Here is a 25,274-nt window from a genome sequence, read left to right on the forward strand (position 1 = left end):
TGTGTGTGTGTGTGTGTGTGTGTGTGTGTGTGTGTGTGTGTGTGTGTGTGTTACCAGGTTTGGAAAATGACCCAATGCCTGTCCTGTCAGTGGGCTCCATGTTGTAAGGGAAGATAGAATTGTCCCATTCTGGTCCTTGTCTCCCCAGTACCTGGCGAATACTAGGCAGTCAATATATTATGGTTGATTGATTGATTTTGCATTAAGGCAGCAGGGAAATGGGAGGTTCTCCAAGTTTGGAGTCAAGGAACCAGGTTCAAATCCCAACTCTACCGCTAAGTACCTGTGGGATATCAAGCAAATTGCTTCCCCTTTCTGGGTCGATTTGCCCATCTGTAATATGAGGAGGTTGTGGCAGATGGATTCTGAGGTCCCTTCTAGCTCTGCCAGTGACTCAATGGTCCTAAATATGGGTGACCAGACCCACTTTCTGCCTACTTCAAAAACAAAGCAAACTCACCCACCTCACCCCCCAAACCTTCTGTTGAGAGAATCTGCTTTTGCCGTTAAGGGGGAGGCAGGCACAACTTATTGGGTTCAATGACCATTTAAGTGGGTGGTAGATAGGTCCTCAGGGTCTCTTGCTGTCTGAAATGGATTTTCTGAGCTGGAGAGAGCGAGGGAAAAAACAATATTCACTCCTCCCTCGTTCCCCACCAGAATGATCTCAAGGAACAGAAATCATCTTGGAGACTCTGGGCAGTACCCAGCCTATGGCTAGTTCTGACTCAGTTTCTCATTTTGGTGCTCTCTTCCCATGAGGCTTGGTTAGATATTCACTGCTAGGCATACTTGGATTTGGAATCCCTAGGGAACCAGGTATACAAGCAAAGGACCAGCATATTTCTCTGATATAATGACAGCTCCAAAACTGACTATTTTCTTGACCCATCCAAGGTTTCTAGTTCTAGGCAGTGCTGAGTTGATTCATCAACAGCCTGTAAGATCAATTTCTCTTGGTCCTGAAGGAGAAAAATCTCAAGTCTCTGCTTTCCTTTTACCAGGAGGTCCAGGTTCCATGTTACCCAAAGGGGGCTACAGCTCATTGCTGAATAAACAACAGGATGCTGACAATGGGGATTCAAATAAGGTTTTGCTTATAATCATCCCCCCCAATTTGTGAATTCAAAATCTAGAAGTTGACAAAAGAGACTGATTAGCACTGAGTGAGAGCAAGGGACCCGGGCTCTGTTCCATGCCTCAAAGATTAGCTATTAAAAGTAATTGTAATGCTCTTTTGCAATCATAAAATGTTATATAAATGCTAAATAAAAATAATAAAATAAGTAATGAGAGGAAACTCAGAGTTCCATTGAACTCATTTCACGTTGCTAGGCAGTACTTTTGTTTAGCACTCTGCTACAACCATCCCCATCCCTCCCTCACTCCCCCTCCCCCCATGGGGGTTGGGAATCGAGAGAAAGAAACGATGACTTTAGACAGGCCTGGGTTCCCCAGCACAGCCTTCATTTATCATTCTTACTATCATTGTCCTGAATAATCGTCGGGTCGGGTCTTTTTATATTGGGCTTTAGAGATAATGTAGCAACAGCCCTAGGATAATTCAGAAATTATGATTCCCATTATACAGATAAAGAAAAGTGAGGTTCATTGTGGGGGAAGGAACCCATGCTTACTTCTCATCGCTTTCTTGGCTTCTTTCCTCGTTTGGTTTAATCCCATTTTACTCAAGGAAGCCTTTCTTGGTCCTCCCAGCTTCTCCTTTCAAATGACCTTCCATTTACTTGGTCTATATCTTTGATTCATAGCTCTTGACCCTCCCTTTACAATGTAAGCTCCTTGAGGGCAGGGCCTGTTTTTGGTCTCCTTTGCACTTAGTACACTTAAATGTTTGTGGACTGACTTGTCCAATCAAACCAGTAACCTGTTCGGCAGGCAGGGAGAAAGACCTGATTCTAGTTCTCCATCAAATCTATCAAAATATCCTAAATCTGGAGCGACAAGGAGCCTGCAAGGCTGCTTAATGCAAGCCCATTTCACAGATGTGGGAACTGAGGTTGAGGGCAGATGAGTGACCAAAGTTACAGAGCCAATAACTGGCAAGAGCTGCAGGTCCTACTGACTCCAACTCCACCTTCCCCATGAGAATAGAAGCTCCTTATTGGTATTCACAGCCGTTCCTAACCTGGCCCCTTGCTACCTTTCCAGACTTCTTTACATCTTATGCCCCTCCACCCACACTACCATCCAGAAACACTGGCCTCCAACCAGAGGCTCCATCTCCTAACTGCAGGCCTCTTCCTAGTCTGTCCTCAGGCCTGGAATGCTCCCCCTCCTCATCTCCACCTTCTACTGGAAGCCTTTCCCAATCCTTGCCTCTGGGGATTCATTCTCTCCCACTGATCCAGTAGATAGCTGGTTTGTACAGAGGTGTTTCCATCCAGAACCAGGGACAGCCTTCTGCCCTTCTCTGTACATGAAATAAGAACATATGTGAAGCACTTTACAAACTTTAAAATGCTTACTCAGTGCTGATCAATGGCTGGTGTCCCAAGGTTAGCCAGGTAGGAGAGAACCAAGGCAAAATTTGAACCCAAGATCTCAGACTCCAGAGCCAGTATATTCTATTTCCCCTGTAACACATAGTTGACTAATCATGGGAGCTTATATCTGGAAGGGTCCTTGGAAATCATTCAGCCCAGCATTATGGCTTATAGGACACTTATCTCCCTAAGGTCCTCTAAAGCAGGCAGTACAAACATTATTATACTTGTTTTCCAGTTGGAGAAACTGAGGCTAAAGACGATTTAGTGACTCACCCAAGGTCTCACATGTAATAAGTAGGAGAACCAGAGGCACCAAGAATAGTACCATAATATGAGCTTGGAGTGGGCTTAGACTTAGAGGTCCTGGATTTGAATCCTGAATTTTTCACTTACAGCCTATATGACCTTGGGTAAGTCAACTTATCTAGGCCTAATTTCTTCATCTGTAAAATAAGGTGTGACTGAGAGGGGGCGGCAGATGGACAACCTCCAAAGTCCCTTCTAGGTCTGCATCTACTGTCCCAAGTTACAGGACCAAGGTCTCTTTCCATAGAAAATCAGCACATGAAGTGACTTTGGAGACTGTCTTACCCACTTTTAGGGATGTGGCAACTGAGGCCAGAGGAAGAATCTTTCAAGGTCAAACCCTAGCCCTCTGACTAGGACCACACCGAAGATGTTCCTGAAAAGTTACACAGAAAATTTTATGTAGAAAAAGCGCTGGGGATGCAGAGATAATTTTATCATTTGTAACATATAGGCTCGAGGGGTTCTCTATTTAAATGAACGTAAGCGTGCTGGACTTGGGAATTGGGAAGGTCTGGGTTCAAATCTTGCCTCTGACATTTAGTAGTAGTGTGACCCGGGACGAGTCATTTCTCTGGGTCTCAGTTTCCTCACCTGTAAAATGAAGGAGTTGGACCCAATGGCCTCTAAGAATTCCTCCACCTCTAAATCTATAATTCCCAAGGGACTCTGCTCTTTTTTTTTTTTTTTTTGTTAATCAAAGCTAAGGATTCTTTGGTATAAAAAAGCCCACCCCACCCCAGATCCCCAGGTTCCCTCTCCACTCCCTCCCCCTGCCCTATTTTCCTGCATTTTTAAGAATTCCGTTTTCTTAAAGCTGAGACATACCTGCCTCTCCTAACTGGTTCTCTGGACCTCTTGTAGGAAAAAAAATCCAAATAAGGCAAGCAAAACCATCTAGACTGGGTCTAAAAAATGTATTAGGCAAAAATGAGTCATTTGCATCTCCTGTCTGCTTAGCTTCGAGGTAAAAGTGAAGTGGGTTCCCAGTGGGACCCAAGTGTCTGCACTAATCAAGTCTGGTGATGGTTCAGGGGGTTTCAGGAGAAGCCAATGGGGGACAGCAAAGAGTTCATTCCTCCGTGACTCTATGGCTACCTCTGGATAAGTCAGCTGCGTGAAAAAATGACTTGATACCGAAAAATGAAGACTCTGCCCTTTTAGACAAATGTATTTAAAGGGAGAAGGAAGCACAGAAATAGAGGGTGGCAGAGATGTTAGAGATCGTCTGGTCTGTCTTGCCCAACTATCAAGCACTTATTAAGCACCTACTGTGTGCCAGGCACTTTGATTGGTCCTGGGTATGAGGAATGAAACAATCCTTAGTCCCAGGGAGCTGGTATTCTGTAGATAAAGGCACTTTACACAGGAGCAGACCCCAGAGAGGGAGCCAGTGACTCGCTCCAGGGAGGCCAGGCCTCTGGGGCTGTCTCAGCCCCTCATGCACTGCCTGCCAGTCCAGGGATCTTTCTTCTATGCCTTGCTGAGCCTTGTCAAGCTGTAGGACAAATAGGAAACCGCAGCCTCCTGGGAGGAAGGCTGATTCATTCTCAGGAAACCAGACCACCTCGAGTTGTCTTTGCTGCAGGAAGGACAGATTTAAAATACCCCATCTTCACACCTCCTTCCCAACATGCCACCAACCAGGTGTGCAGAGCCTAGGACACTACCCCCGCAATTAAGGGTCTTAAAAATAAAAATGCAGACAGCATGCGTGTTCCCCAGCCACCGACAGCAGAAATGGGTGTGAGAGAACAGAGGAAACAGGGAGGTGCCTCGGGCATGGGACCTGAGTCCCACCTTCTATACCTAACAGCCCTGACACCAGCCAGAATGGGAGAAAGACCCTGGACTTGAAGGTCCAGAGACAGGGCTCCCACCCCAGATCAACTACATACTAGCCGTGGGACCTTGGAGGTTATCTCCCTTCCTATGAGCTTTAGCTTCTCATCTGGGAAATGGGCTTAAAAAATTGCCACAAAGGATTGTTGCAGGAGGGAGACCCCTTAGTCAATCTGAAAGTACCCTAAGTATCTGAGTTATTACTGTCTGTACTTTTCTTTGTAATCTGATACATTTTTGTGTGATGCGTTTCATAATGTGATTTTGAGAAGGTTAATAAATTGAGAATAAATAATAAATTGAGAAGCTTAATAAATGCTTGTTGGGTTAGATTGGCTGGTACCTATTTTGTTTTCAGGGGAAGCAATCATAGTGCGCTAGCTGGAGCATAGGACTTAAAGTCAGGAAAAACCTGGGTTCAATCAGTCAGTCAACAAGCTTTCATTAAGTGCCTACTATGTACCAGGCACTTGTGCTAAGTGTTAGGTTCAAGTCCCACTTACAAGTTGTGTGACCTTGGGTAAGTGTCTTGACCTCTCTGGGCCTTGGTTTCCTCATCCAGAAAATAGAGATATAAACCCTTGTACTACCTACCAAACAAGGCAGTGACAGGGAGAGCCCTCTTTATAAATTGTAACCTGGTGTATAAACGTGAGCTATAATGATTATTATTGACCTGTGAGGGTGGCGGAGAGGATTAAATGAAATCATGTAAGGAAAGCAAGCATAACTAGAAAGAGCAATAGAAATGTGACTTATGATGACTATTATTGGGTTTTGTTTTCCAGGACAATGCCAGTGATGGTGATTAGGATGTGTGAGCGTGGCTGAGACTAAGCAATCAATGCTTGGCCCACGGACCTTTGAAACACTCTTGGGAATCCTCCTTCAGTTAACTCAAGGCAGTGTAGGGTGGCATAATGGAAGCCTTAGAAGACCCTGGTTCAAATCCTGACCTACTGAGAAACTCTGGGGGGAAAGCTTCCATTTCCTTGTGTGTAAAACACAGAGAAAATAAGACCCACCTGGAAAGGCTGGTTGGAGGAAAATAATTTCTAATCTTGAATCATGCTATGGATGGGAGTTATTATTATCATCATTAGTGTCTGTGGCCACTTTGTAGGAATCTTGGTGATATCAGAGCCTTCACCTAATTAGTAGGGAGTGAGGGTAGGGGGAAAGAGAATACATGTGTTTATATGCTATTCACTCCCTCTCTCCCTTCCTTGCCTCAGTAGTTAACACTTATATAGAGATTTAAGGTTCACAAAGCAGTTTACAAATACTATCTTGTTTGATCCTCACAACAACTCTGGGAGATAGGTGCTATTATTATTATTCCCATTTTACAGATGAGGAAACTGAGGCAGACAGCAGTTCAGTGACTTGCCCAGGATCACACAGTTAATAAATGTCTGAGGCTACATTTGAACTCAGGTCTTCCTGACTCCAGATCCAATGCTGTATCCACTGCACTATTTTGACACCTGGGTGGAGATAAAAATAATAAAAACACATAAATAATAAAATGACTTCCAGGCTTATCACCCAACCTGTCTCCCTAATCACTCGTGGAGGCAGCCAGCTCCTTCTAAACAGAAAGAGGAGGCAACACTCTCTACCCACACCCCCTTCATTGACGGTGCTCTCTCTCCTCTCAAATCATACTGCATGTATTTATTTATCCACCCAAATACTGTGGAGCCTCAGTAAGAGATAAGCTCCTCCTGGGCAGGGGCTACTTTTTTCACCTTGTCTTTGTATGCCTACCATAGAATCAATCAATGCATTTATTAAGGACCTACTATGTGCCAGGCACTGTGCGAAGCAGAGGAAATAGAAAGACAGTCCCTGCCCTCGATGAGCTTACATTGAGTGGAAAAAGTTTAATAAAGACTTGTTGGATCAGAGTGAATTGAATTGAGTCGATTTATATCGAACCCAATCATTTGGTAGAATGGAGCTGAATTCTTGGTTCTTACCTGAACCCCCCCACCCAAATCCAGGTTCCTTTCTCTCTATAATTCTGAGACACCAGCTCCCCAGCACAGCCAGCTGGCACCAACACCTGCCAGGGCCCTACTAAATGTCTGGGTCAGAAAAGGGGTGGGTTACTCATAATCCCCACAGCCTGTGCTGCTCCGTGATCTGCCCCAGAATGTCAAACCTCCAGCCCCCAACATCTGGCAGAAAAAAGCCCAGAAGCTTAACATGTCCCCCTCGCCAGACTCTGGGTCATGAGGACAAAAGCATTCTTGGAGGCAGCTGGTTCCTTGTAAATAGAGAAAGCTTCTCCCGGTGGGCACCAACTGGATGAGACTGGATTCCTGACTAGCCTGAGACATTAGGCTGATTCATGTCGTGTGTATGTGTGTGTGTGTGTGTGTGTGTGTGTATGTGTGTGTATGTGTGTAATCTCTAATTTAATCTCAATATATGTATACAATGCAATATGTATATACACAAACACGTGTATTTTGTACATGCTATATATGTAGCTATATGTACACACATATATGTTTACATACACACGTGTAGATCTGTTTGTGTTTATATTTATATATATACATGATGTCTTCAACGGCCATTAAATTCAACAATATGCACACATGTACATGCACACATATGTACACATATATTTGTGTGCACATACATATATGCTGTATACACACAAACACACAGGTGTTTATGTATATGTGCACACATAACTATAGACTCACATATATGTATAGATCTATGCATACACATAAAACACAATGTCTGTATATTTGTGTGTGCGTGCATATATTATATTTTATATGTACATACTTATATCTTCAACAATCATTAAATTCAGGAAAATACACATACACATGTGAATGGATATATTTGCATTGTATACACATGTGCATATATATTTGTGTGCAGTGCAGATATACACACTTGTATGGGTACACAATATTTATGTGCATATGCACATGTGTATACATGTATATATCTGTGTGTGTATATATATATATATATTTTTTTTTTTTGATGAATTGAATGGTCATTGAAGACATCAGTTTCAAAGGCACAGCAGAAGGGAATTAAAAAAACTCCTGTCTATAGTTTAGGGACAACAATGAATGATTATGTATTGGAAGTAGTAAATGGAAACCGGGGAGAAGATAAGTGACTTTATCTCTAGGCATAATAGAGGCCCTGCTCTGGTTCTGACAGGCAGGCTTAATTAGATCTTAATGCAACGTTCAGATGGTTGTCATTAGCAATAGCCTGTACTTGGCTCAAGGACAATGAAAGGCTCCCCAGTGTTCCAGCCCCCAATGGATGCCCCAAAACAATACTCACTCTGGGGTCCCCACACTTGAATTTTAGCCTCTCCACCATCTCCAGCATGGCCACCTTCAGATCCACTGGTTCTCTGTTCTAGAAGAGAAAAGAAGGTGGGAGGGGTCACTGGGCAGCCCCCCTTGGCTGCTCTGTTGAGCGAGGGCCAACGAGGAAAGAGAAGAATGTTTCTCATCTTCTTAGATAGCCATGAGCCCCACGTGGCCAGGCTGGCAGTTCCACCCTTCTCCCTCCTCTCCCCCAGAATAGACATTGCCCAGTGACTTGGGATATCTGCTGGAATAAAAGCAGATGTGCTAGGACAGGCGGGCTCGTGGGCTGCCAGCATCTCTGGGCTGAAGAGTGGAGGCCCAAGCAAGAGGCCTGAGGCAGGAATGGGGGGGCAGGAGGGCCGCTGCTCTGACTTGCTCATCTCGAGCATGCTGCACCACTCTCACGCCAAGACTTTATCTCTGAGGAGATATGAATTCAGGGTGCGATGGTTTGGGGTGGTGGGGACCGGGAGGTAGGTCAGAGAGGATCCTCAAAGGGTCAGAGATTTAGAGTGAAGGGGACACTCCCTCTCAGGTCATCTAGTCATCCCTCCCCTCTCTCACTTTTGTAGAGATGAGGAAACTGAGGCCCAGGGAAGTGAAGGCCAGTCACAAAGGTAGTAAGCATCAGAGACAGATTTGAACCTAGCTCCTTTGACCACAGAACCCCTTGGTTTACCCCATACAGATGTGCAAACTGAGGTCATACAGCTCATTCGGTGGCAAAGCCATGGCTACCATGTGTCTCCTGACTAGTGCTTTCTGGGGTGTTTGTGAGTCATTCCTTCCCTGTCTCCAGCCCGGGGAGGAGCCCTCCAGGCTCAGGCTGGCCCCAGATGCCAGGCCCTTCTAGCGTGCTCATTTCTTCTTTCCACCCCACCCCCACTCTCCTGTGCTATCACCCCAAATCATGCTATGAGAAACCCCACCACGGTCCACTCTGTCTGAGAAAGATGGTTGTGCTCTGGTTTCTGACCCCAGAGCTCTGCTGAAACTTCTCTCTCTCAAGGCCACACGTGTCTATTAAACTGCAAAATCCAAACAATGACCTTTTCTCAACCTTCGTCTTCCTTGACTTTTATGAAATATCTGGAACTCCATTCTTCTGGCCCCTTTCTCCCTGCCTATCTGCCGGTTCCTTCTCAGCCTCCTTTGCTGGTTCACCATTGTCCCATAAGGGTAGGTGTCCCCGAAGCCTCTACCTTCCTTGTCTCCTCTTCCCTTCCAAATGTTCCCCTTTGATGATTCCCTTCCCTCCTGAGGCTTTGGTGATCACCTCTATAGACACCTACTAGGTGTGTGACTCTGGGTAAGTCACCTAACTGCTCTGTACCTCAGTTTCCCCATCTGTAAAACGGGGAAAATAATAGCACCTCCTTCACAAGGTCATTATTTAGACCAAATGAGATCCTATATGTGTGACACAGCATGGTAGGTATCATACAGTATTTTGCAAACCTTAAAGCTCTCTATAAATGCTAGTTATTGTCGTCATCATCATTATTATTATTACAAATCACTCAAATTTATATTTCTAGTCTTAATCTCTTCCCCAAGCTCCAGTCACTGATCTCCAGCTTCTGCTATATCACTACACCTGGATATCCCACCGGGGTTTAAAAATTACTTGTGCAAAATAAAAATAATAATGTCTTTCATCTATCCCACCAAAATCTAAAAATTACTTATGTAAAATTTAAAGAAATGATGATTCCCACTTATAAAGCTCTGCAAGGCTGGGGAACCACTCTACACACATTATTCCTAGCTAGTATATCCAGACATATTCAGCTCTCCTTAGAGACAGTGTAGCTTAATGGATAAAGAGCTAGTCCCAGATCTAGGAAGACCTGGGTTCAATTCCCCACCCTGACACATACTGGCTTGTGACCCTGGACAAGTCACATAACTTGCCAGTGCTTTCCAAAACTCTCTAAGACAACCTAGCATTACCTCGATTGCTGAATTGGAAACCTGGACAACCTCTCTGTGTCCAAACATAGCAGGTGCGTTATGCCACAGGCCAAATGATGTTCCGCCAAACAAAGCCCGCTGTGGCATAATTAGGACTAATAACTGGAAAAACCATCTCAACCCCAGAGTCAGAAAAGAGGCCCACTGGGACCCTGGATCACGATTTTTGTCCTTTCTACATAACAAAAAGCATTTACAAGAAGACAGCGGTTTGCCAGCTTAACGAAGAACCTCAATGTCTTTATCCTCTTCCTTCCTTCCTTCCTTCCTTCCTTCCTTCCTTCCTTCCTTCCTTCCTTCCTTCCTTCCTTCCTTCCTTCCTTCCTTCCTTCCTTCCTTCCTTCCTTCCTTCCTTCCTCCCTCTCCTCCCTTTCTCTTTTCTTCCTTACTTTTTACCTTCCTTCCTTCTTTCTTTCTTTCTTTCTTTCTTTCTTTCTTTCTTTCTTTCTTTCTTTCTTTCTTTCTTTCTTTCTTTCCTTTCTTACTTTTTACCTTCCTTCCTTCCTCTCTCCCTTCTTCCCTCCCTCCCTTTCTCCTTTCTTCCTTATTTTTTCCTTCCTTCCTTCTTTCTTTTTTCTTTCTTTCCTTCCTTCTTTCCTTTCTTCTTTCTTTCCTTCCTTGCTTCCTTCCTTTCCTTCTTTTTTTTTTGGGGGGGGAGGGGAGGCCAAATAGCAAAATAAGATAGTCTCAGAGCCAGGATGGCCTAAGTTCAAGTCCTGTGTGACCCTGGACAAACCCCTTAACTCTTAATGCTGTGGGCAACTTTCTGCATTGCTAGAGAGATCTTCCCAATCAGTGAGATTTGTCACAGGAGGGATACATAAATTTAGAAATAAAAGTGATGCATAAAACAAAAGATTGATCTCTCCACATGTAGGTATGTGGGCCTTCAGTTTCTTTATATATAAAATTAATTTCTCACACTAAATGATATCTGAGCTCCACATGATCCTATTAACCTGGGAATACTATAGCAACATCACCTCTTCAGCATGCTGCCTTTTGATCCTGGCATATAGTAGGCAAAATAAATGCTCATGAATAGTGACTGGCGCATAGTAGGTACTTAATGAATGCTTATGGACAGTGGCTGGCACATAGTGGGCACTTAATAAATGCTTATTGGCAGAGGCTGGCACATAGTAGGCACTTAATAAATACATATTGACTTACTGACTGATTGCCCCAACTGTGGCTGCCTCAGCCTTAAAAATTACCTTTTCTATTCTTGTACATGTACATGACATGAATGTAAGCTCCTTGAGGGCAGGAACTGTTTGATTTCGTGACAGGATCACAGCACTGGAGCTAGAAAGACCCTCAAAAGCCATCTAGTCCGACCCCCTCATTTTACAGATGAGGCCCAGGGAGGTTAAGGAGCCTGACCAACGTCACACAAGTAATAAGCATCAGAGGCCAAGATTTGAACCAGGGTCTCCTGGATTCCATATGCCAGTGCTCTTTTCACTGCACTCCCATGCCTTCTGTCTTTGAACGCTTGGTGCCAGGCATACAGTAGGCACATAATAAATGCTAGTTGGCGAATAAGATGTAGTCTAAAAAATATGGGTACCAAGCATTTATTAAGCACTTACTGTGTGCCAGGTACAGTGCTAAGTGCTAGGGATACTTGTGCTTGCATTCTGTTAAATTCAATTTCATGCATATTTTATATAAATATATATTATAATAATTATCCATTATCTTATTCCAATTAGCTGGGAGACAGAAATTGGGTGGACTGTAGTGTCAGCTTTGGATAAGCCAGTTCACCTCTGCGGGGCTCAGGTGCCTCATTTGTAGAAGCCCCTCGCATGATCTAAGCCTGCAGGCAATGAGGAAAGGGTTAAGCCGCTAGACACAGGGTCCCTCCCGATTCCCAGAGAGGAGCAGACAATGAGCTTGGCTGATGATGTCACCCCTCCAGTCCTCCTTCCATTGGCTGAGCAACCAGGTCACTTGTCCCTAGAAAGCTCTCTCCACTCTCCCCACCCCCCAACATTCCAGCTGCTAGGGCATGGTTTCAACCCTACAGCAAAAGGCCACTCTATTATTATTATTATCATTATTGTTATTATTCCCACCCCCACCCACCCTCCTTGCTCTGGAGTGAAAATGTGCCAGGCTGTACACGGCCAGCCCCAGAAAGGAGAATGAAAATCAGAGGGAGTGTCAGTAAGAAGGTGGGGGTCCCTGGCAAATGCTGCTCCTACTGAGAGATAAGGGGACCCTTAACCTTTTCAGCTCCTCCCAGGAAACTGGCATGCATTAACACACACACACACACACACACACACACACACACACACACAGAATCAGCATCCATCACTCCCAGGGAAATATACTCCCAGGAAAAGTGGCACAGGGTTTGGAATCCTCAAAAAACAAGGAACTAGGGCTTCCATCCATCAATCATGGAATATTAGTAGCAAATTTAATTTGATTCCCTTTTGGTTTTATATCAATTACATCTTCTGATGTGTCTTTCCCCTCTGCTGCCTCCTGGAGAACTCTCCCTCATAATACAAATAATAATAAGAAGAAAGGGAGAGGAAAAAATCCTACAAAACTAACCAAGATTTCAAAAAAGTCCCAGATTATATGTCGTGTTCCACACTCCTGCTCCTCCACCATTACAAAGGAGGGGGTGGGAGTGGGGAGGTGTTTTCTCACATCTCTTCTTTGGAGTCGAGTTTGGTTGTTATAATTTTGTAGCATCATTTTGTCTATCTACTTAAAATACAATAAGCACTTATTAAACACCTACTGTGTGCAAGACATAAGGTGCTAGGGATACCGAGGCACAAATGAAACAGATTTTGCCCTTAAGGAGCTGGCATTAAGGATTGTAAAATTCACCGTGTACAGGCATGACCTCACTGGATGCTCACAACTCCAGGAGGTAGGTGCTATTATTATCTCTGTTTTACAAAGAAGAAAACTGAGGCAGAGACAAAGTGATTTGCCCATGGTCACACAGTGTCTGAGGTGGGATTTGAACTCAGGTCTTCTTTACTCCACATTTGACATATCTTCTGTCTTTTAATGAATCTTTTTAAAATTTCACAGATAGAGGGCCAATCTATAGTAAAGAACTGGAAACCAAATGGGCACCCATCAATTGCAGAATGGCTAAAAAAACAAAAAACAACAACAACAACAACAAAAAACTTCACAAAGTAGTATTATTGTTATACAGTAAGAAATGAGGGATTCAGAGAAAACTGGGAAGATTCATAGGAACTGATGCAGAACAAAATGACCAAGAGAGTAAACAATGAAAATATAAGAAAAGCCTAAAGCTTAGGAGCTCAGCTAAAAATGAAATAGACCTTTTTGTTCATGACAGAATTGCACCAGGACAGAGTATTGCAGACCTGGTCAGATGTAATAAAAGCTTAATTTTTTATTTAAGAAAGGATTAAATCTAAAAGAGGAGGTTTTTTTTCTCTTCTAATTACTCTTTTCTCCTTCCAGAAATGAGATGCTTTTTAAAGGGCAGCAGTAGGTGGTATTTTTTTTTTCAATCAATCATGCATTCAAATATTGTACTGGGGTTTACAATCAGAAGCCCAACTAATTAAGGGAGTACACCTAGGCAGGGGTGGGAAACCTGTGACCCCGAGGCCACATGTGACCCCAAGGCCACATGTGACCCTCTAGGCCTTCAAGTGCAGCCCTTTGACTGAATCAAACTCTACAGAACAAATCCCTTTAACAAAAGGTTCCCTGGTCCTGATCAGGGGATTTATCTGAGGGAGAAAAGGTCAAATTACTCTATTATACATAGTATAAGAAAGACTATAAGTTTCACAAGAGAAATACAAAGTGCTAGGGGTCTAGACTCTTTCTACAGATCAAAACTCAGTCCTGCAGGGAAGTGGGAGGGGATGGTGGATAAAGTACTGGACCTGAAGCCAAGAAGGTCTGGGTTCAAGTCCTCCTCCTGACCCATATTGGTTGCATGATCCTCGACGAGCATGCTTTAGGCCACCCTTTAAGATTACAGGCTGCAGAAGACATGCTGACCTGCACAGGTAAGGACAGTGTGTCACAGGTCCATCCCATATAGAATTCATGCTGTAGTGGAATGACCATTGACCTCTGAGTCAGAGGACACGATGGGTTCAGACCCTGGCCCTGCTGTATGACATTGGAATCTCAGTTCCTTCACCTTTAAAATAGGGATAACAATATTTCAGCTCCTCATCTCACAGGATTTTTGAGATGAACATGCTTTTCAAACCTTAAAAGCTGTAGAAATATGTTAGTATCGCCTCTCATTCTTGCCGCTAGACCAACCCACTTCTGTCTCATTTCTTTTCTTTTTAAAAAAGTATTTATTTTTAACATTCATTTTTAATTATATTTTAAGTTCTCCCTGCTCCTTCCCCACCGCTTGAGAGGGCAAGCAATATATTGATTATACATGTGAAATCATGCAAAACACATTTCCATATTAGGCGTGTTGCAAAATAATAAAAATAAAAAGCAAGAAATGTAAAGAACATGAAAGAATATGCTTCAGTATGCAATCAGAGTACATCAGGTCTCTCTCTGGACCCACCTCCATTTCTGGCCCTATCATATGCTGGAGGAACTCTTCAATGCCCCCTTTTGTGTTCAAGTCACCATACCAACCACGAACTTCCTCAATGCCCCTTAGGCCAGCTGTCATTTTGATCCTATGGAAATGTTGGTGTTCATTGGATCAGAGAATCATTAGCTTAGAGCTGGGAGGGACCTCAGAAGCCAGTAATCCAACCCCTCGTTGTACAGATGAGGTAACTGAGTCCCATAGTTGAGTTCCATGGAGAATACATACACACAGGGAAAAGCCATGGTCCTCATAACTTGGTTCCTGAAGATGGTTTAACAGCAACTCTGCTGGTGCTTGGGACAAATAGAACAAATTAGTCGAGAAACATAGACATGGGGAGCATTCCAAAAACTCGGAAGCTGCTGATGGACAGATTTTGTTTATTCTCCTTGTCCTCCCCCATGGAATGTGGTGTAAAGAGGGGCTCATGTTGAATTGACAGACATCCCTCTGTGTGTGACTCAGCTCTCAGGCTGTGGGTGCTCCCCTAAACGGCACTGTTGTCTATGATTCGTTGGGAGGGTTGTCCATGATCTTCAAAGGGCTTTCGGATCTGTCTCACTGGATTAACAACTAGATCAAAAGCCCCACTAAAGACAGAGGCTGTAAAGGGCTCTTCTGCTCTTTCCCCAGGGATTGTGCATAGCATAGAGCTTGTGCTCAATAAATCTATACTGAATTGAATCTTCATTAAACATTATAATGAGCTAGGCAGAGCAAATCTTATTATTCCCATTTTATAGAAGAGGAAACTCAAGTCTCAGAAAAATACACTGATTTGTGTATGATAATACAACTAGCCGGTGGTCAAATGATACTCTGGTGAAACTGAGACCTTTTCCCTGGAGGAAACCTTAGATAAAACTGACATTAAAGATCTAGACAAAAAAAAAACCCATAGTAGTACGTTTTCACCATACTAGGTCACATGAACAGCCTCTAGCTCTGGGCAGGGCTTCTCTGTCCCCTCTCTCCCCACCTCCCACCTACCCAATGCATGGCTAGAACCAAGCAACTGGGACAGAGAAGCAGGAAGACAGTCAGGGCATATAGTAATTACCAGCATCCTTTATCCACCATGTCAATTCATATTTATCAGTATATCTTATAGTTGGAATAGCTCTCTCTCCTCTCCTCTTCTTTCCTCCTGTCCCCATAAAGTAAAAGATTATGAAGGAAACCAAAGGTTGGTGAAAAAAAATGTGAAGGTTTTTTCCCCATCCAAGTTCACAGCCCCCTCTGAAATCCATCTATGGACCCTTCTGGGGGTCTCTAGGTTAAAAACTCCTGCCCTAAATAGGAGTTGCTGATCTGGAAAAATAAATCCGTTGCTGAGCGGTCAATCTGCTGGTGTTGATCTATATGTCCTGAGAAACAGTAATCAAAATATTTTGCATACTTTTTTATGAGGGGGGAAGACGGTACTGAGTAGGGTGAAACCAGTCTTATGCTATGTTTCTGCCTGAAACAGCATTTATTAAATACCTGCAGGTACATGCTTAAAAGTCAGAAAGACCTAGTAGTGAAACTGGAATAAGAAAGCCCAGCTGAGTGCTGGAAAGCAGGACACACCCCAAACAGCAAAAACCAACTCCCTTTACTCCACACTCACAGATCATAGCCAAGGGTCAGAAAATCTGCTTTTCTCATAGATTCTCCCAGTCTGGTCATAAGGATCATAGACCTGGAGCTGGAAGAGACCTTTAGAAGTCATCTAATCCAATCTCTTCATTTTACAAAAGAGGAAACTGAGGCCCAGAGAGGTGGAAATAAGTTGTCCAGAGTCACACAGGGAGTAAGTAGCAGACCTGGGATCAAAACTCAGCTCCCCTGACTCCCAAGTTCTTTCTAACACACCACCCTGCCTTCCAAAAAACAATTGGCTATCCAATTGGGGTTGGTGGCGAAGACTCCTAGGACCTCTGGTATCTTTATCAAGAGGAGACCTGACCTTGCCTTTCATACACTAACATTAAACTGGTAGATTCAAGTTAAATCAGCAAGTAAGCACCTACTACGCACGAGATCCAATGTTAAGAGATGATGTTACGCAGACAGGGAAGAACGGTCCTTGCTCTCAAGGAGCTCAAATTCTAATGGGGGAGACCACCTGTAAAGGACCAGGTACAGACCAGCTAGTGGGGCAGCAATCTCATGGTGGAAGGCATCAGGCTATGAGGAAGATGGGGAAAAGCCTCCTGGAGGAGATGGGATTTGAACTGTTTAAGGATGCCAAGGGAAACAAGAGGCAGAAATGAGGGGGTAGAGCATCCCAAACATGGGATATACGAAAGGACAGAAATGGAAGATGACATGTGGTATTCAAGGAACTGAAAAAAGGCCCGCCTGGTCATAGAAGCATAAGTTTAGAGCTATAAAGGCTCTTGAAGGTTATCTTAGTTTACAGTTGGGGAAACTGAAGCCCAGAGAAGGAAGTGACTTTCCCAATGGCACACAGTGGCCAAAAATTTTCTCATAAATCCTCATTTTACAGATTAGGAAACTGAGGCCTGGGGAGATTAAGCCATTTTATCCAAGGTCATACTCTATAGTTTTTAGAAGAGCCAGATCAGCTCCTATGTCTGCAGACTCCCTCCTAATCCAGCCGCTCTCACCACTGGGCTACCTGACTTCTTCCAAAAATGCAAACCCTTACTACATGCTTCAGGCAGGAGGAGGAGCAAGAGAGACTTGGGTTGAGGGTGTCTAACCTCACCTGGGATTATCTGCTTGCTTTAAAAGCATACCAGCAAAATCCTCACTAAAAAATGAAGGGCAGGAACCTCCACTCTCCTTCTCCCTCATCTCCCTCCTCCTTACCCTGCTGCTGAGAAACAGAATATCACCCGGAGGACAACCAGCAAAGCTGGTGGGCCTAAAATTAGCCCCACCAGCAGTGTTTTGGTTAGCTAGCCTATATTGCACCAGCAGGACACAGAAATGTGAAGCAGTGACATCCTTGGGAGAGTCAGTTCCTGGGCGTGCTCAATATTTCACTTGTCTGCCTACTCACCAGAAGTCAGCCGGGAGCAGAGGGGAAGTGGGATGATAAGATCTTAGCTCCAAGAAAGCCAGTATCCGCAGACTTTTCTGAAATCTAACCCAGGAGAAGGCCTGGAGAGCAGGAGTCCTTAACCTAAGGTCTACAGACTCCCAAGGACAGATAAATAGATTCTGGGGGTCCATGAACTTGGAGGGGGGAACTACATCATTTATTATCACTAATCTCCAACTATCAACTAATCTACAATAATAGAAGAAATTTAGTATTTTCTTCAATTATTTAAAAATATTATTCTGAGATGGGGTCCATAGGCTTCACCAGACTACCAAAGGGGATCCATGGCATTAAGAAACAAAAAATTAAGAACTTCTGATCTAAAAGTGAGTTAAGCAAAAGTTGCCACTCACGATGGATAATACTGTCCACATCCAGAGAAAGAACTATGGAGTCTGAATGCAGATTGAAGCATACTATTTTCTCTTCTTTACTTGTTTTTTGCTTTTTTCTTTCTTGTGGTTTTTCCCCTCTTGTACTGAGTCTTCTTTCACAACATGACTAATGTGGAAATATGTTTAATATGATTGTACATGTAAAGCCTATAACAGATTGCATGGCGTCTTCGAGTGGGAGAGAGGAAGGAGGGAGAGAGAAAAGAAATTGGAGCTCAAAATCTTGTAAAACTGAATGTTGAAAACTATCTTTGCATGTAAGTGGAAAAAATAAAAAGACAAGTTGCCAGTCTGCTTTGGTGGGGGGACTTCACACATCAGAAGTTCCCAGCACTGATGAAATCACAAGTCTGGACCAAAGATTTTACTCAGTCTTAATAACTTCTGATTACTGTTTGAGTGTGGTTTGGACCACGGGAAGACTGAGGCCCCTCTCAATTCAGAGAGTACCATTCGGTACCTGCAGAGGAAAGCGTGCTTGGTGGGCTATAGTATAATCTGTCTGCTTCTGTGCTGTGCATGTGAGACAAAAAACAAAACAAAAAAATCTTAAGAACTACTGATGAGAGACAACCAGCAGAGGGAAGACCCCAAGATTAAGAAGGCCTGGGAACGGTATCTTGAGTAAGGTGAGACTTTATCTGAGTCTGGAAGGAAGCCAGGAGGTGGAGGTGAGGAGGGAGAAAGTTGCAGGCAGAGGGGATGGCCGAGGAAGATGCTCAGTCTTGGAACATGGAGAATCACCTCATGTGGGAGGGAGAAAGTTGCAGGCAGAGGGGATGGCCGAGGAAGATGCTCAGTCTTGGAACATGGAGAATCACCTCATGTGGGAGGGAGAGAGGAGGAAGTAGTTCCTCTGATAGCTTCTTTCTTTTAGCTAATTATTCTTGCTAACTAGGTGCCGACTCAGGTGATCCTCTCTGCTGAAGGAATAGGAATGCCCCAGTTCTCCCATTTGGACTAGTCTCTGGCTTCCCTAGGGCTGAGGCGGCAGACTGGTCTCAGGAGCAGATGGGGCTGATGGTACTTCAGAGACCAACCTTCTTCAGGCTTGTCCCAAGTCTGGAATGGATGGGCTGTACCAGGACAGCAAATTCCACCTTCTGGAGGACACATCTGGTTTGTGAGGATGGAGAAAGAGAGAGAGAGAGAGAGAGAGAGAGAGAGAGAGAGAGAGAGAGAGAGAGAGAGAGTGGGGAGTAGGTGGCTGGGACTCACTTGAATTCAAAGAGAATTTATCAGACACTTACTATGTTCCAGGTACTGTGCATATACATGCAGGGAATATGAACACAAACTTTGGAAGTGAATTGGGGTAGGGAGAGTTGATATAAGGGGCAGCTAGGTAGCAGAGTGGATAGAGCATTGGGCTTGGAATCTGGAAGACTCATCTTCATGAGTTCAAGTCCAGCCTCAGATATTTCCTAGCTGTGTGACCCTGGGCAAGTCACTTAACCCTGTTTGCCTCAGTTTCCCCATCTATAAAGTGAACTGGAGAAGGAAATGACAAACCACTCCAGCATCTTTCCCAAGGAAACCCCAAAATGGTGTCACAAAGTCACTTAACCTTACTTGCTTCAGTTTCCTCATCTGTAAAAATGAGCGGGAGAAGGAAATGGCAAACCACTCCAGTGTCTTTGCCGAGTAAACCCGTAAGTGGGGTCACAAACGACTGAACAACAACAAAAGTTGATATGGGGGAGTCAGGAGAGGAAGGGATAGGGACAGGACCTTTGGTTTCATTGTTATAGGGAACTCCTAGGTGAGGAAAGTCCCTCTGCTGTTTACACTGGATACCTCCAATGTACGATTTTCGAAAGTTGCCCCCCCCCATTAAAGAGTTCCTAAAGGGACCTTGTTTTTGCCCTTCTTTGTATCTCTAAGGCTTAGCATACAGCAAGCACCTAATAAACGTTTGTTGACTGGCTGACTATCCATACAGATCAACACCTTCTCTGCAGCTCATAGTCTTAGAGATCAGGAGGTAAAACATTTATTAAGCACTTACTGTGGGTCAGGCACTGTGCCAAATTCTAGGGCTACAAAGATAAGCCAATAGCTTCCCTAGAGTATGTGTCAGGGTGTTCTTGGCTTTCAAGACAGCTCATTCCAACCATGACCCAAGGGAAGAGGAAGGCTCAGAGACAGGAAGGAGAAGGGAGCCAAGACAAATTTCACCTACTGCTTTACAATCATGCCCAGGGCTGCTCTGTTTACTTATCGCTGTTTAAGAACAAATACAAGTGGTGGGCAGAGTATTTTTGTCCCCTGTGGCTGAGAACACTCAGCCTGGCAGGGACACTGGCTGTTACCCATCCTTCACTGTGATCTGGCCTTGGCTAGTGTAGGAGATTAAGGGGGCTGGGAAGCATCCGCCATCACATTTAACTAAACGTAGCATAAACTGTAATCTTGGAAATTGTTACTTGTCATAAATTATGAGGCCGGTGACAGGAGGCTGATAGACAATTCTAGGCCCACTTTTTTTGAGTTCCTTGGGGAAGGGTGGATCAGAAAATCTTAGTGAGATGGATACCTGTCACTCCCTTTCTTCTGATGCTGGATCTAACTGAAATCAGACAGTCACATGGTCCAGTGGAAAGAGCACTGGCTTTAGAGTCAGGAAACCTGAGTTCAGATGCTGCTTTGGATGCTTGCCACCTGGGTGACCTTGGACAAGTCACCACCCCTCAGTTTCCTCATAATGTGAAATGAAGGGGTTAAATGACCTAGTCTCTGAGGTCCCTTTCAGCCCTGATTTCTGATCCTATTCTCTATTAATAAATACCCAAGGACAACAACTGACCTTTATAGAGGGTTTTAAGCCTAAAGCTTTCTTTACAATGACTCTGCAAGGGAACCTCTCATTATTTAGCCTGTCTGATGTTCCTCACACAGAACATTCCATCCCCTAGCTGTTTGACCCTGGGCAAGTCACTTAACCTCATTTCCCAGCCAAAAAAAAAAAAATGGAACACTACATCTCTTGCCGCCATGCCTTTTCATGGGCTGTCCCTCTTGCAGGGAATGCCATGCCTTCTTCCTTCTAACTCATAGAATCCTTAGCTTCCTGCAAGACTCAGCTGCAGTGCCTCTTCCTATAGGAAGCCTGCCTTGATCTCTCCAGATGATTGTGGCCTTCCCTAGAAATTACTTTGTACACATTTTATATTTGATTTTTGGTATATGTGTTTTTCCCTCCAAATAGAATGTAATGGCTAATATGGAAATATATTTTGCATGACTGTACATGTGTAATCTATAAATCACTTGCCTTGTCAAGGAGGAGGGAGAGAATCTGGAACTCAGAATTAAAAAAAAACAAATGTTAAAAAATATTTTTACATGTAATTGAGAAAAAGTAAATTTGAAAAAAAAATGCAAGTAGAATGTAAACTCTTTGAGGGCAGGGACTGTTTTTTTTCCTTGTCTCTCCAGTGCCTAACAATGATGGGCACACAGTAGGTGCTTAATAAATGCCTACTGAATGAATAAATCAGTACATCCCATATTTCTACCTCTCCATAATTTAGTAGGAAGATCTTAAGTGAGTTGCATGAGGTTAATCCACTCCTGCAAAGTTATAGAATCATGAATTTAAAGTTAGAAGGGGCATGAGAGGCCATCTAACCCAACTCCTTCATTTTACAGATAAAGAAACTGAGGCCCAAGGAGTTAATATTAAGTACCAGAAGCAGCATTAGATGCTGCTTAGTGATGTGCCAGTGAGGTGTAGTACAAAGAGTTCTGACTATGGAGTCAGGGAACCTGTATTCAATTTCCACTCCATTGCTTACTATCTGTGTGACTTTGGGCAAATCATTTCAAATCCTTAGGCCTCAGTTTCTCTACCTGTGAAAATGAGGTGGTTGGATTAGATGGTCTCTGAGGTCCTTTCCAGATCAAGATCTGTATTTCTAAGACTTCCAAACCAGCATCAAATCATATCAAATCATTGTCCCATGATTCCTCAAAATGGCTAGTTATCAGAGGCAATACTGAAGCCTAAACCTTCTTGACCCTAAGTCTAACATTCTCTTCACTCTGCCAAGCTGAGCTGCCTCTCAGGTTAATAAGGGCTTGCAATAATATATAGTTTTAAGATCTCTCATGCACCTTCCATACCAAGACTTTGGGACTGATAGACCCCAAAGGGGTTTTATCATCATCTCCATTTTACAGGTGAAGAAATCCCCCCCAGAAAACTAGAATGGTTAATTTGCTCAGTTATAGCTGTGTAGCTAGCCAACAAGGGCCATGGATAGGAACCAACTCCAAATTCCCCAATTCCACATCCAGTTCTCTTGGTACATTCCCACCTTAATTTGGTTTCCAAGAAGAATTTTGCTATACAGTATCTAGACATGTCATACAACCATCAAGAAAGAAATAAAAATATCTCGAAGGCAATGGAGAGATGCATGGTGTGTATGAACAGACCATGAAGTATAAACAAAGAAAACCTTCAAAGAAGAAAAGGAATGAAGGAAGTCATCAAGGAATGGTCGCATGGGAAGGGAAGCTAGTCACCTGTCCAAGCTGAAAGACAACAGAGAGACAGCCATGTCCAGTGGCACCCTCAGGAAATGTGGGGAGAAATCAAGGAAGGCCAATAGGAAACTAGGAAAAAATAATCATTGAAGCTCAAGTTTCTTTGGTCAAGGTTTCATATCCAAGATAACTAAGGAACTAGTTCAAATTTATAAGAACAAGGGTCATTCCCCAAAAGATAAAATGGTTGAAGGCTATGAACAGGAAGCTCTCAAATAAAGAAATCCAAGCTACTAATAATTGTATGGAAACTTTCATCCAAGTCACTAATAACTAAATTAGAGAAAGTCGAACAAGCAATTCTGAGGCTCCACCTCATAGCCATCAGATTAGCAAAAATGACAAAAAGGATAATGATAATTGCTAGAGGGGCTGAGGGAAAACAGACACACTAATGCACTGTTGATTGAGCTATGAATTGGCCCAGTCATTCTGGAAAGCAATTTGGAATGATGCCCTGAAAGTCACTAAACTAATGCTATTACTAGGCCAATATTCCACAGAAATCAAAGAAAGAGGAAAAAGAGCCATGTACACAAAAAATATTTATAAGTATATCTTTTTGTGGGGGCAAATACATGGAAACAAAGGGAGTATCCCTCACCTGGGGAATGGCTGAACAAATTATGGTATATGAATGTAATGGAATGTTATGGCACCATAAGAAATGGGACTGGAGCCCCACTAAGTGGATTGAAGAACAAATCCCACTTCAGTGAGGGAAGGGACAATGGAGCACCCTTATTTTATAAATGAAATGCCCTGCCCAAGGTCACATAGGAAGTTGATGGCACCAAGAGAATCTTTCAGAGAAATCTGAGAAGAATGGTATGAATTGATGCATAGAGAAGTGAGCAGAACCAGAAGATGGATTTATACAATAACTACACAATTTAAAAAAACAAACTCTGAAAGACTGAAGATCTCTGATCAAGGCAACAATCAACCACTATTTCAGACAATCAGTGATAAAGCATGCTACCCACTTCCTGACTGAGAGGGGATGGACTCAAGATGCAGAACAAGACATACATTTTCAGATAGAGCCAATATAGAAATGTGCTTTGCTTCACTATGTATATTTCCTACAAGAGTTTTGTTTTTCCTTTCTTTTTCTCCATTGGGGGTTAGGGGGAAGAGATGAGAAGTAGAATTGAGTAACCCCTCCTAAAAAAAAAGAGATGATCATTAAAACATCTCTTAAATGCACAGAAAAGAACAGAAGTAATCACAGACAAACAGGACAGCTTTGAAGATACATGTTGCATTTATTATACATTTAAAATAAAAATAAATTGTACATAATAGAGATTCATAGTTTAATGTACAGCCCCCCTTTTCTGTTTTATTATATAAACAAAAATCCTCATTTTATTCAGTGTTTGTTAAGCTCAGAATTTTAAACAATAAAAAATTTTAAAAGATTTTAGAAAGAAAGCAAGAAAAGCCTCCAACATGTTGGGTAGATCCATTATGGCGAACTAACGGGAAAGTATGGACAAGAATGTCACAGGACGGTAGATGGGGATGAATCAAACCTTGCCTGTCAGCAGGAAACTCCCAAATAGAAGAGATCACATATCCCTTGGAGTATCTGGATTAGCACAGTGGATAAAGAGCTGGCCTAGGAGCCAGGGAGAGCTCAGACACATCCTGACTGAGTGGTCCTGTAGAAATCAATTAACCCCTTAGTGCCCTAGGCAACTCTCTAAAAATCTAAATTGTAAAGAAGGTGCCAAATTGTACCTGCAGAGGGAGTTTCCTCATTTGAGAATTCCCCACATCACTGAAATCCCATATCCAGTCCCTACTCCCTCCCTCTCACTGAGAATCAAATTTGTATTGATTAGCTGATGGGGACTGTGGTCCATTTACCCATTACCTTTCTCAGGAATATAGTGAATTTCAACTTGTCATTCTAGTTTACTAATCAGTATCTTGTGGGTTTGGTAGGTATGACTCAATGGAGAGATTAGAGCCCCGCTAAATGGGCAGGTGAACAAATCAAGCTTCAGTGAGGGAAGGGCCCTTGGAGCACTCCCCTTTTGTAACTGAGGCAATTTGCCCAAGAACACAGTGCAAGTTAGTGTCAGGGCTTCACTCCTTCACTCCTTCAATCCTCTTGGTCTCAAAGGGTCATAGATTTGGGGTAGGAAAGGGACTTATTGGTTTCCTCAGAATTATCAGAATGGTTTCCTTCTATGCAAAATGAAGGGGTTTGATGAGATAATCTCCAGGACTCCTCCAAATTCAATTTAAAAATTCTAAAAAGGTAGAAGAGGGGAGAAGATGAAGAAGCACTGGCATAGAGATAAAGGTCTAGATAAGGGGGAATAAAAGAATAAGCATTTATAGAGCCCAGCTATGTGCCAGACACTTTACAAGTGTCTCGATATATCGCAACAACCCTGCAAAGTAGGTGATATTATTAACCCCATTTTACAGTTTAGGAAACTGAGGCAGACAGAAGGTAAGTGACTTGTTCAGGGTCACACAGCCATTTGAACTCAAGTCTTTTGGACTCCATGTCCAATGCCTTACCCACTACTCCATGTGCACTTATTAGTTCTGATGAAGACCTCTGGTGGGAAGAGACAAGCTTCCATCAGTTTCCGGATAGAGCTATTTTCTCCCAGCTGTCACTACCTGATCAGGATAGTTTCTGAATTGCCATAATGG

The 25,274-nt window shown here is 43.2% G+C and overlaps 1 protein-coding gene across 2 annotated transcripts in view; it reads right to left on the reverse strand.

Moving 5' to 3' along the window:
• The window catches only part of TRIM44 (tripartite motif containing 44), a 171,877-nt gene that overhangs the window by 140,376 nt on the left and 6,227 nt on the right, over nucleotides 1–25,274 (reverse strand). For both annotated transcript variants that reach the window (XM_027837657.1, XM_027837658.1), the window contains exon 2: nucleotides 7,986–8,063. In XM_027837657.1, coding sequence (XP_027693458.1) covers nucleotides 7,986–8,063 — 78 coding nt within the window. The remainder of the gene's footprint in view (nucleotides 1–7,985; nucleotides 8,064–25,274) is intronic.

This window comes from Vombatus ursinus, unplaced genomic scaffold, assembly GCF_900497805.2.
Source record: "Vombatus ursinus unplaced genomic scaffold, bare-nosed wombat genome assembly UNPS02014822.1, whole genome shotgun sequence".
In the NCBI taxonomy this organism is placed as follows: domain Eukaryota; kingdom Metazoa; phylum Chordata; class Mammalia; order Diprotodontia; family Vombatidae; genus Vombatus; species Vombatus ursinus.